At 37.2% G+C, this 13645-nt stretch overlaps 1 protein-coding gene across 1 annotated transcript in view; it reads right to left on the reverse strand.

Annotated features, from left to right (window-relative positions):
- AP3B1 (adaptor related protein complex 3 subunit beta 1) overlaps nt 1-13645 on the reverse strand; it is a 239204-nt gene that overhangs the window by 21176 nt on the left and 204383 nt on the right. The window contains exon 24 of the mRNA XM_027971481.2: nt 12020-12104. Within this exon, the coding sequence (XP_027827282.2) occupies nt 12020-12104 (85 nt within the window). The remainder of the gene's footprint in view (nt 1-12019; nt 12105-13645) is intronic.

Below are 13645 nucleotides of genomic sequence, written 5' to 3' on the forward strand. Positions count from 1 at the left end.
AAAGGAGGGAGAGGGACATTTTATGGATTCTAGGTCTATATTTCGGGATGGTGAGCAGAGGGTGTATGAAGAGACTGGCTGGGGACACTGCAGAGAACAGCACACACAGCTGTGGGCCCAGTTCCCCATGGCAGCTGTCCTGGGACCTTGCTCAGATCACGTCTCCTGTCACTATCTGAAGTGTCCTGATCTGTATGACAAAGCATATGATTACTTTACTCTCATAACTCAGGCCAGTGTGCTTCGAAGTATCCTGGAGGGAAAAAAAAGGCAAACTACCGGAGCCTTCTGACACAGGAAAATAAACAAACAATCACATATGTATGTTATAGACTGTGCCGGCCCTGTATGAAGGTGGTGTACAAGAGAAACCCAAGCCAGGGAGATCAGGAGACGAATCAACAGTCCAAGCAGGGGTTTTCAGCACTGACTGCGCGTGTAGCCTTAGTGCATCCTAACAGTGATCCCAAGAGCTACCTCCTGTTACCCCTAATTCACCAAGAGAAGCTAAACGATATGCCCAAGGTCACACAACTAGTACGAAGGTCTGAACACTGCAGCACTGAGATGGGAACCGAGGTCTATCCTATTCCAAAGTCAGCTATATAATGTTTGCTGCCATATATATACACATTTTATATGTTTTATAAAATATATATATTTTATTTGACTATACAAGGCTGCTTCCCTGGGAGGAAATGCGGAAGACAGGGGTGTTTTAGAGTTAAAAGGGACAGATGCAGTGATGGACGGGAGGAAGAGACCTTGAACCATTTAAGGTGAATGACTGGAAGGATGACTTTCTTCAATGAAGAGGAGTTTGGAGGATTAAACAAAATGGTTTGGATTAAATCATGCTGTATTTTGAGTACCCCTGTGTCACTCAGGAAGAGATATTTAACAGATAACTAGAAATACAAATCATGAATCAGAAAACAGGTCAGGGCAGTACACATGAGTTTAGAAGCAACCAGAATGTACAGGGAAGGACTGAAGCCTTTTAAGTAGATAAGATCGCATAGGAAAAGAGGATATGCCAAGAAAACGGATAAAGTGGACACCTGCGTGTAAATAAAAACAGAAGTGGTACAACTTGCAGAAGAGAACCGGAAAAAGAGTGGTTGGGGAGAAGAGGTGTGAGTCAAAAACTGAAGGGAGGAATAAAAAGGATGTGTAACAGCTGACTTAGCAATGCAGTTCAAACTGGAGGAAGAATGCAGGATGCAATGAGCTGAAGTTCAGTGCAGACTGGCAGTGAAAGACGGGGGACAGGGAGCAGCAGAGGCTTCCTGAGGATGCAGAGGCAAAAGAAAAACGCTTAAAGCAGCTCCAAAGAAATTAGAGGTTGGTGCAAAACAGACAGAGAGAGGTGTTAGCCGAGGTAAACGAGATTGGGATCAAGAGCATAAGAACTAGGCGAATGGAGCAGGCCTGGAAGGGAGGGAGATATTTCTTCCAAAAACAGCACAGATGGAGTCCTTAAGATAGAAGTGTTGAGAGTAGGATGCTCGAAGGGTAAGAGCAGGCTGAGGTACTGGAAGGGCTAAGCCACATTAAGAGAAATACTCAGAGGCTGATAGAGTAGTAAATGGATAGGTATATATATTATGAACTAATTTAGTGTTAAATATAAGCTCCCAGCTTCAAATAACTAGATAAATCAGTGCACTCCAAAGTGGGAAAGGACACGGCACTCCTCTGAGGCAGAAAATCCACTGAGGAAAAAAAAAACCTATCAATTAATTTTTTTCTCATCCCATGTGAAGTTCTATTTTTGCTTGTACATAATACTTCAGTATATACATAATATGTTTGCATAGTGAGACACACACAGTACATATCGGGAGTGTGTGGTACAAATATTTTACTAAGATGTATACAATTTTAAGAGTTATGGCCACTGGGTTAAATTACACATACTACACCATCTTTACTTGTGATTTCTTTTAAATTACAGATGAAGTGACTTCTTTCCAACACTCCTGAAAAGGACCCCTAGACCCCTTGGTTAAGGAGCTGTGGGGCAGCGATGCCCAGGGAGAAGGGGGCAAGAGCACAGAAAGAAGGGGCAGTAGAGCTGCCTTTTAAGGCATGTGTGGACATCAAGGTGGCTAAGGAGCAGGCTTCAGGCTAGGGGGCGTAAGGGTGATTCTGAAATGCCCCCACAAGCAACAACCAATGAATTAGAGATGAATATACATGATTCAGCTTGACTGGATATGTTTCACTTCTGTTACTTTTTGGTAATGCATGTTTTATTATCTATATGTTATGTTTTATTTGTATATTATATACTTTATTCTCATATTTATTTCATTATATATTTTATTCATTATTCTGTGATTGGTAAAATGATTACCACGTATTCACATATGAAAAACCAAGGCTGTAAGTTCATCCACAATGGGTCTTGTGGAGCAAATAATGTAATGAAGTTGGAACACGGCTGCGGCAGACACTTACTAATACTTTTCTTTTTCTTCTTTCCTGAAATCATCCTGAGTCTCTTCAGGGAGACAATGTGCCCCCGAACATCGTCTCTCTCAGCCTCTTGTATTAATGACAGCTGGACTGATCCAGTGACCCAGTTATGACCAATGAAGCCTGGACAGAAGGCTTCTGGGGACTCCTGGGAAAGGTCTGCTTTTCCAGCACACACAGGCTCCTCCCTCCCGGTCACTTCATTCCTTTGCTGGGGGGAGGGGGCTAGAATGCAGATGGAATCCTGGAATTACAGAAGCCATCTTGTGACCCCTAGGATGACTGGCACTTGCTAAAGAAAATTAGCTCATGGAACAAAAAGTTGGGAAGACCTTCTACTGGAAGACATGCGGAGAAGCTGTGGAGAGTCTAGCTGCTCTTAACTGCTGACCGGGAGAGTAATAAACAAAACCCTGTGTGGTGAAGTCACTATAGACAGGTTTCTGTTACATACAAATAAATGCAAAATCTAATTAATATAACTAGTACATAAAATACTTTATAACCCAGTCTTAGCTTCTAAGCAAGATGTGGCTTAGTAGGCAGTAAGAAGGAATGTTTCCTCTTTATTTTGGGGGAAAATTTACTTTCACTTATATTACTGATTTAGGATGTCCTCCAGAGTTTTCTGTGATCCTCCTTTTGAATATTTTGTTTTTTTTTAAAAAAAATTGCTCTCTTCTCTCTCCTTACAGTTCTTTTCTTTTGCCGTCCCACCTTTTTCTTCTCATCTCCTTTGGTTGAACATGGGGCTAAACACAGATGTCTTGACATAGATAGGGGAATGGTGAACATGAGAAATGGCAGGTGTCAATTTAATAGAATTAACAGATTACCAGATTGGCAAGGTACTAATAGGAGGCAGCTCTAAGCAGTCTAACTACAAGGGATCAGCTGATGTAACAGTTTAATGTAAGACAAGATTCTACCTGTTCTACAAAGAACTGGAATGCATATACTTAAGACTACATACAATCTCATTTCACAGACTCCTAGGATCGAAACTGTGAGACTCAAGTTTCCTCATCTATTAAGTAAGAAAAATGGCACTTAACCTTGTAAGCTAGCTTTGACAACTAAAGGAGTTATCACAACTCAGTTTAGTGCTTAATGCATAGTAGATATCCAAAACCTACATACCTAATAGGGATGTAATCCTAATTTGTTTAAGCATTCCCCCAGCAATTCTCATTTGCAAATTTTCTCTAATATAAACAGAGCTTACTTAACAATCTTAGATCTATTTCTTCATCACAGGTTACCACACTTCCCCATGCCTGACACCCTAAAAATGAAATCACTAAATTGAAGAGCTTAGTTTATGAATATTTAATATATGATAAATACTGCCCAACTGACCTAAAAAAGTGGTACCAACTGGAAATCCCACGAACAGTAAATAAGAATACATATTTTTCTGTACCTTCCTTGTCAGGCATTAAAATTATTTAAGAATTTTGCAAGTCTTTTTTTATTTGAATGAATTTTTAAAAATTTCCCTATTACTAGTGCTGTATATATTATTGTTATTAGCTCTCTGCATTTCATTTTCTGTAAATGAACTATTCTCAAACTTTCTCCACCTTCATATTAGATTCTTTTATATTGAAATTTGCGAGAGTTCTTTATATATTCTGGTAACTAAACTTTCGTTTGCAAAAAATGCCGTAATACTCGCTCACTATCTCTCACCTGTTATAACATCAATATTTCTTTTGTAGAGAAGCTTAAAAGTTTTAATGGTCAAACCTGTCACTTTTTCTCTGTATCTTTCTGGATACTGTGTCTTGCTTGAATTTTGCTCACCTCCCCCCCTCCACAAAGAGGATAAGATTATTTTATATTATTTCTAAACTCTTTTTATAGTTTCTATGATTAAATAATAAATCCATCTTGAATTTACTTTGGAGTAATCTGTGGGAATAAAGTATCTTTTTTTTTTTTCCAGAAAACGGTCCATATACAATTGACACGAAATCTCACCCTACTAATATGAAATGTCACCTTCATGATATACAAAATCTCTAAATTGTTTTGTTTCACTAACTCTTGTGCCAATAGCCACTTACACTGAATAAAAATATTCTTGTGATCTTAAAGAATATTTTGAAGTTATTATTGAAAAAGGCTTTTTTCATTAATTTTTTGTTTTGACTTTTCTTGGACATCCTTTTATCAAGGTGAATTTTAGAAATTTGTCAAGGTCCTTGAAAAGGTTTACTGGAACTGAGCTCAGAATCACAGTGAATTTGAAGATCAACAAGTTGGAGAGTCCTATCTCCCATTTAGGAACACAGCAGATTTATTACTTTTATTTATATCATCTTTTTATGGTCTTCAGGAAAGTTTCAGGTTTTCAAAAAATTCCCACATAGGTATCACGTATTTCTTGTTAATTGATTATTCCTTTTGTTGTTCTTATAAACAGAATAATTTTACTCATAATGTTTTAAAATTGGTCATTCCTACTATATGGAAATGCTAATGATTTTCACATAATGATTCATACCATTGTCCTAAACTCATTGATTCTAAGACTTTGTGGGTTGGTAATTACATGTTGGATAGAAATGATAATCTTGTGTCTTTCCAGATTTATACCTCTAACTATTTTTACTTGTCTTTTTTATTGGCTAGAACTTCCATAAAAATCTGAAAGTGCTGAAAGAGGGTAAAACTTTGTTTTTCTGACTTAAAAGAGAAAGCTTCTGATATTTCATGTGGTGATAGGTAACTTGTATGTCTGATAATAAACACACACAAATAAACATTTCATTTTTTTATTCTCAATTTTTCTGTGGCACCCTCTTTTAGGTGGGGTTTTTATAAATAGTATATGCTTAATTGTGTTTTTACAAGCCCAATATATTTCCACTTGGAAATCAACTTATGGACCTGAATTCTGATAACTAGTATGTGTGGCCCCTTTCAGTCATCTTATTTTGTTTTGTATTTACCATGCTTTTTTTCTTTTCCTGCTCTGTTAAACTGGTCAAGTTTTAAGCATTCCTTTTCTTCTTTCCTTTCGTCATTTGGATGTTAAAAGCATCATATTTCTGTTAATTTAGAGGTTAGCTTGGAGAAGGCAATGGCACCCCACTCCAGTACTCTTGCCTGGAAAATCCCATTAGGAGCCTGGTAGGCTGCAGTCCATGGGGTCGCAAAGAGTTGGACATGACTGAGCGACTTCCCTTTCACTTTTCACTTTCATGCACTGGAGAAGGAATTGGCAACCCACTCCAGTGTTCTTGCCTGGAGAGTCCCAGGGACGGGGGAGCCTGGTGGGCTGCTGTCTATGGGGTCACACAGAGTCGGACATGACTGAAGTGACTTAGCAGCAGAGGTTAGCTTTAACATTTTAAACCATATTTAAACTTCTTTTTGCCATCAGTCAATTCTCTTATGAAGCATGACAAGAACACCATCATTCCTCCTCATACTTGTTCACATTGAAATTTTTTTGCCTTTTTTTTGTTTGGTTGGTTTTTTTTTTTGAGATTTTTTTGTTCTAGATCATTCGTTTATCTTTTACATTAGGTATGAACAATTATTTTTACATATTGATGGATTTTACAGGTAGAATTCTTTCTCTACTTTTTTATTCTATTTTTCTCTGTCACAGATTAATTTTTTTTTTTTTTTTACTACCTGTATCTTTGAGTAATCCTTTTAAGAAAAGGTCATTGGGGGGTAAACTGATGGAATCTTTGCTTTTCTCAAACATGTCCATTTGGCTTCCTCAAAATTTTCAAGGTTATGTCCTTTGCCTTCTGGTCACCAGAACTGATGACACTATTGAGGAGGAATCTGATTCCATTCACATGCTTGTTCATTTTTAGGTAAGCTGCTTTTCTTCTCTCTGGAAGATACGAAAGTGGTTTTCTCCTTATCGAAAACTGTACAAGAATGTGGCCTTTCTGCTAGCTGTTCACATCCATCCTGTTTGGCCTTCGACGGGCCCTTTCACTTTGCAGGCGTGTGCGTTTCATTTGCCTGGGAACACTTTCTCCTTTCACTCTGCAGGCGTGTACATTTCATTTGCTTGGGAAACCTTTCTCCTCTAGTTTCTGCATCTCTTTTCTCCACTGTCTCTCTTCTTGCCTTCCAGACCTATCAGATGGATCGCTTCTTTTAACTTTTCTTTCCTATTTTCCACACCTGTCTGTCTGTCTGCTGTTCTACTTGATTTCACTTACGGAGACCCTCTTATAGAACACTAAATCAGACTTCAGCTGCATCCAGTCTATCATCCACCTACTGGATTCCTTTTGGAATTATGTCTTTAAATCCCTAAGAATAACTTTAAATTGTCTAATTACTCTTTCTCAAAGTAAGCAATAAATTCTTGCTTTATAGATGAAGTGTCCTCTGGAATCAGATAGTAGTTATAATTTTTGAAGACGTCTTGTCTCTTTCTCAGACTGTCTGCTCCCTTCATGACTGGTTCATCTCTGTAAGTCATTTTGAGCCTTCCCTTTCAAATTGATGCCTTTCTTGTAAAGTCTGGTCATCCTAAGCTGTCTGTCTGTATTTATAATGAAGGACTAGCTTTGATTAATGAACACAGCAAGTTCTGCATGTTAGCTATAAGATTTTAGACAAGTTTTCTTCCTATGCCTTAGTTTATTCATCTCTAAAATGGGATACTACTACTACTCACGTCATAGGAATGTTCTGAGAATTAAGTAAATTAACACACACAATGCCAAGTGTTTAGACTAGTGTGCAGCACGTGGCACTACTCCATACGTGTTAGTGAGTGTTATTTCTATGGATCTCCTCCACCCTGCTGGGCTGGCTGGAGTTTTCTTAAGTGGGTGAGACATGACTGGTTACCTGGTCGTGAAGCCGGGAGGCAGGTGGGCTCTCTACCAACGGATGCAAGCTTGGCTTTACCCTAGTGTAGACGGCTTGAGCAGATCTTCTCTTGGGCGGAACTGCATTCTATCTCATCTTCGACCATCCTGCCTCCTTCCTATAAGCTCAACCCTTGCTGCTCTCGTAGGCCCCCACATTCTTACCAGAAGTCCTTCCCAGGCAAGTAGCTGTTCACTTTCTTCACAGGGGAATTCTCAGGTCTGATTAAATGTGTATGCTGCCTGCTGCCAGGGGAAGGGTTGGGGAACTGGGGTTTGGAAGTAGTTCTCTAATTCCCTAACACTGTCTTACCCTCACTTTTCTTTTCACTTGTTCACTTTCTGTTTGAGATTCTGCCAGCTTTGTTCTTACCATTATAGTAGTTTTCTCCCATAAGCGCTCTGCTCCGTGGTTTTTATTTTCTCTGTTATTGTATATCTGCTCCCATTTGCTTTCTAACTGCCAATAATTCTTTACAATTTCTGGTCAGCTAATAGCACTCTTTCTCTTTTTAGTGCTCATTTTCTATTAAAGAATGTATTTTCTGACTATTTAATGATTTGGGGCAAAAAGAGGGGTGGATGTTAGTGCTCAGTCCTCTAACGTGAGCCAAGTCATATAAGTTTTCATACTAGTTAATACATTAATATCCACTGGTAACAAGGGTGAGACCTGTTTATGCACTGCACCTACTTTTAGAAAGACACATTTATGTATATTATACACATTTAATCAAGGACTTAATTTGATGACCATTTAAAATGCAAAGCCAAAGAAGAGACATTAATACTTACCAAGTATCCATATAACTATGCAGTTATATATAATAGCTTTATCTGTCTATATATGCATCATATAACTATAACAATACAGAGAGTTAATCTAGAAGCTAAAGTAGGATCATTTCACTTCTGTTCCTTTTCTATAAATAAACAGAAGTGTACCCAAAGGGCTCATAATCCATGTTCTCAGTATTTCTGAAGGCTTCCTATCAAATACGCTCTTATTACCCACAATTTTATATATTGATTTGGATTACATATTTTGAAGAAAAAATTCAATATCAGCCATTCTTGCTTTCCCCTCCCTTTTTATTGAACTACCAACACTAATATAGCACATCACTAAGCAAAAAGTGCTATTTACTATGCAAAAGGCACAGTCAGTGATTGGCATCTAAGACCAATTGATCTACCCATTACCATTATCTCCCTACCTCCACTAGCACTACTATGAAGCTATTGATTTAAACACCGTCGATCGGTTTCCATTTTCTGATTTTGGGCAGGCCAATTAAGAAAGTGAGTAATTGTGATTACATTGCTTCAGGATCAATTACATTTGATGTAAGACAAAGTGTTCTTTTGGAATACACACAAAAATAATTTTTGATATAGTGTGGTTATGTACTTAATACAAATCTACAATAAATAACTAATTCATACCTTCACAATAGAAAAACATATTAATGCAGATGCTTATAATAGCTAAGGCTATTTTCCGTCTAAAATAAATTAATCATTTTCCTAAAATTAGTTTAAGAGAATCTGAGAAAAAATTTTTCATATATACTTTCCAATGGAAGATAGAAATAAAACATTATCTAAATATTTTTCCCTAAAGAGACTTAGTTAATTGTCAAAGACAAGATGTAAATCTTATCTAATGAACTAAACAGAAAATCTTTGTAGTGAAAAAATATTTTTAAAAGCTCTTCACTGCACAGATGTATGGCAAAAACCACTACAATACTGTAAAGTAATTAGCCTTCAATTAAAATAAATAATTTTTTTAAAAAAGGTTTTTAATATAAACTGAAGAGAAAAAAGAATTCTTTTAGTTCTTAATTTTGCCCTAACAGTGCATAAGCTTTGTCATTGGGTTCACATTGTCGAAATCATTAAAATGAATATACCTCTGGTGTTGGAGGCAAATCTATTTAGAGTGATGTTACTCATAGTCTTGTGCTCAGTAATATTGATCTGTGTTGTTTGTCTAATAGAAAAATAATAAACAATTACTAGGCAATGTTGGGAAAAGTAATCAGTTTTTATATATCACTAATATAGCAGACCTCCCAAAACATAAAGGTGATGATCTGCATAAAATCAATGTGTTATGCTACATTGCTTATATTCATCATTGCAGGTTCTCAGCAATAAATGGTATAATATTAGGCCTGACTTACTAGTATTGAAAAGGTATATGAAAAAGAAAGATTCATTATACTTAACCTATAAACTTATTTAAAAGTGTCTGTGTATTTCCTAATCTGGAGGTTTTTATCATAACAAATTCTGTTAGAAGCTACCTAAAATTTAGATAAATAAAATGTCTCAATTCTTCTCAGAATAAGAACAAAGGACTTTAATCAAAATAACAAATTATATCTTAAATCAGAAAAATAGAAAAGAAGTGAGTTCAAAGATAATTCTTAAAGACACACAAATACAGCTAGTTTGCTAATAGTTTCTGGATTTCATCAGAAGTGTATAAAACATTATATAAAACAATAACAATGAAAAATCTCAATCCTAGAAAAGCTCTTTTAAATAGTATTCACCTATGAAACCTTTGCCAACTGATAAATGTTCTCTTTTGAATTTCATCAAAAGCAGTTTGTAAATTAAAGTGAAAAGGGAAAAATGTATGGGTTTTTGGTACTGACAGAATCAGTAATCCTCCACTTTAGGGGCTTAAGATACCATATAAAATGTTTCAAAAGGTATCTTCCCTGGGCTAGCCAACAATATTATGAAATTTAATTTCTCCTGAGTTCTCCTCACAAATTTTCTCATAAATTTTCCAAAAGCATAGAGATAAACAAAATATATATATATATATATTTAGCAGGCTTTAGCAAACTGACTGTGTGGATCACTATAAACTGTGGAAAATTCTTAAAGAGATGGGAATACCAGACCACCTGATCTGCCTCTTGAGAAACCTGTATGCAGGTCAGGAAGCAACTGTTAGAACTGGACATGGAACAACAGATTGGTTCCAAATAGGAAAAGGAGTACGTCAAGGCTGTATACTGTCACCCTGTTTATTTAACTTATATGCAGAGGACATCATGAGAATTGCTGGGTTGGATGAAGCACAAGCTGGAATCAACATTGCCGGGAGAAATATAAATAACCTCAGATATGCAGACACCACCCTTATGGCAGAAAGTGAAGAGGAACTAAAAAGCCTCTTGAAGAAAGTGAAAGAGGAGAGTGAAAAACTTGGCTTAAAGTTCAACATTCAGAAAATGAAGATCATGGCATTTGGTCCCATCACTTCATGGCAAATAGATGGGGAAACAGTGTCAGACTTATGGTGATTGCAGCCATGAAATTAAAAGATGCTTACTCCTTGGAAGAAAAGTTATGACCAACCTAGACAGCACATTAAAAAGCAGAGACACTACTTTGCCAACTAAGGTCCGTCTAGTCAAGGCTATGGTTTTTCCAGTAGTCATGTATGGATGTGAGAGTTGGACTGTGAAGAGAGCTGAGTGCTGAAGAATTGATGCTTTTGAACTGTGGTGTTGGAGAAGACTCTTGAGAGTCCCTTGGACTGCAAGGAGATCCAACCAGTCCATCCTAAAGGAGATCAGTCCTGGGTGTTCACTGGAAGGACTGATGCTGAAGCTGAAACTCCAGTACTTTGGCCACCTCATGCGAAGGGTTGACTCATTGGAAAAGACCCTGATGCTGGGAAGGATTAGGGCAGGAGGAGAAGGGGAAGACAGAGGATGAGATGGCTGGATGGCATCACTGACTCGATGGACATGAGTTTGGATAGGCGCTGGAAGTTGGGTGATGGATAGGGAGGCCTGGTGTGCTGCTTCATGGGGTCACAAAGAGTCGGACACGACTGAGCAACTGAACTGAACTGAACTGAACTGATGTTGAAGCTGAAACTCCCAATATTTTGGCCACTTGATGCAAAGAGCTGACTCATTTGAAAAGACCCTGATCCTGGGAAAGACTGAAGGCAGGAGAAGAAGGGGATGACAGAGGATGAGATGGTTGGCTGGCATCACCAACACAATGGACATGCGTGCTGTGGTTCATGGGGTCACAAAGAGTTAGACACAACTGAGCGACTGCAGTGAACTGAACTGAATAAACTGAAGTTTAACTATGTATGGAAGAAAGAAAAGTGTTAGTCATTCAGTCGCGTCCGACTCTTTGCGACGCCATGGTCTGTGGCCCATCAGTGGACTACAGTTCAGGAATTCTCACACATCATTAGAGTGAAACTGAAAGTGCTAGTCACTCAGTCGTGTCCAGCTCTTCGCCACCCCATGGACTGTAGCCCCCCAGGCTCCTCGGTCCATGTACTTCTCCAAGCAAGAATACTGGAGTGGGTTGCTATTTCCTTCTTCAGGGGATCTTCCTGATCCAGGGATAAAATCCGGGTCTCCCACATTGCAGCCAGATTCTTTACTGTCTGAGCCATCAGAGAAGCTCTTAACCACATATAGCGACTGTAATGGCTATCTGTGTAACAAATACCAAAAATACATATACCATACTTAATATGTGTAACTATTTCACAGCAGTCTAAATACTGCCAAAGAAAAACACGATTGTGTAAATATTTTCTCTCACAGAAAAAGCTTCTGAAAGTCTTGATTTTGATCTGCTATTGTTTATAGCAACAAGAAACACAGAACGCCTGAACTTACCACAACTGGAAACTGGCAGTCTGAGTGGAATCACAAAAGTCAATACCCACTGAAACAGTAATGGATCCCGCAGGCTCAAGAGATTCTAGGAAATAAGATAATTTGGACATGAAAACACAGAGGAAGTGAAAAAGAGGCAAACTAAACACTGAAAACATATGTAATATTTGTGGTTTGGTTAAAGTAGTCAAATTTAATAATCTGTAAGAATAATTTGAAACTAACGGTATTAAAGCAAATTATAAAGTAATGTCACCTCAAGGCTTTCTTTTTTACAACGTAATTCTGCACATAACTACAATGAACATATTACATCTATTTGTTTCAGAAATAGAGCTCATCCTGAGAAATTCCATGTTTTACAATTGTGTCTTGATAGGAACTGAAGGTGAGAAGGAAATAAATATTTCCCCGTTTCGAACATCTGTACCAGACTCTGGGTGTTATAAGAGATTATGTACTTAAAACTATGGAATATTTACTCTAGATATGAAAAATACATTCTCAGCAATGTCCTAAATTTTCACAGGGGAAAAAGTCCAAAATTTAAAGCATGCAAATTAAAGCAAAGTTGGAAGAAGAAATTAACTTGTCCTCAGCTATTACTGAAGATAACTGGCATTATATGAACCAAAACAGTAAGTCTAATTGTATTATTTGAAGAATTACTCAAAGAAAATTTAGTAGCAGATGTTATCTTGAGAAAACAAATTATAAAATGACATTCTGTAGATGCGTAATTTCTGAACTTTCACCTATCAACTAATCAAGTGTCGGAAATAACTGCTTCAATATACAGTACTGGTTAATAATAAAACTCAAGATAAACAATAACATGATTTTACACTGCTTATGACTCCAGAGTCAAACAGTAATGCTATACATTAGAATAATAAGGGATCTTAAACGTATACCTATTTAGTATAAATATTTGTATATATTCTATATTTAAATAGAAACCATTCACTTTTGATTTCTACTTTGTTTAAAGTCTCCAGTATAACTGTGGTTGTATTGTTAGTTGCATTATTGGATGTAACTATATTTTAGCAATCACACAATGGTCCAATAGGTGGTGATTATCCTAGGGCTTGTGATAGGTATAATTTCCCATTTAATGCTAACCATTACAGAAATCATGGTACAGGTAGGACAAAATAATTCAATAAGCTTAAAATATTAAGAAGTATTTTTATATCTAAAAGCCTAAATGAAGATTAAGCACTATAAGGAAGTATTTGATGCTGACTTTGAAAGTGTTATTGGTGTGCTGATTCTAGTTGGAATTCCATTTATTTGTAAACCTAACATTTACCAGGAGGGTATGTAAGTATCCCAGAAGCCTTGCTACTTAATCTTTGACAAACAGGCTTTACTGTAAATAACTACAATGATAGTTTCCTTGCATTTCTCCTAAAGCCTACACCGCATCAGTTCACAGCTGTCAGTCACACTGTTCAATGCTCTTCTTCACTGAACCCTTGATGCTTTCTTCTGTGCACAGATATACTGGGGTTTGGTCTTGTTTGCACCTGACACCACCTTGGTAGCAAATGCTGTCATCTTCAAAAAACGATGGCACTCGGGACTAGATCTTTCTACATGTATCCTCATATCTCATTTGAC

Source organism: Ovis aries, chromosome 7 (assembly GCF_016772045.2).
Source record: "Ovis aries strain OAR_USU_Benz2616 breed Rambouillet chromosome 7, ARS-UI_Ramb_v3.0, whole genome shotgun sequence".
Classification (NCBI taxonomy): Eukaryota; Metazoa; Chordata; class Mammalia; order Artiodactyla; family Bovidae; genus Ovis; species Ovis aries.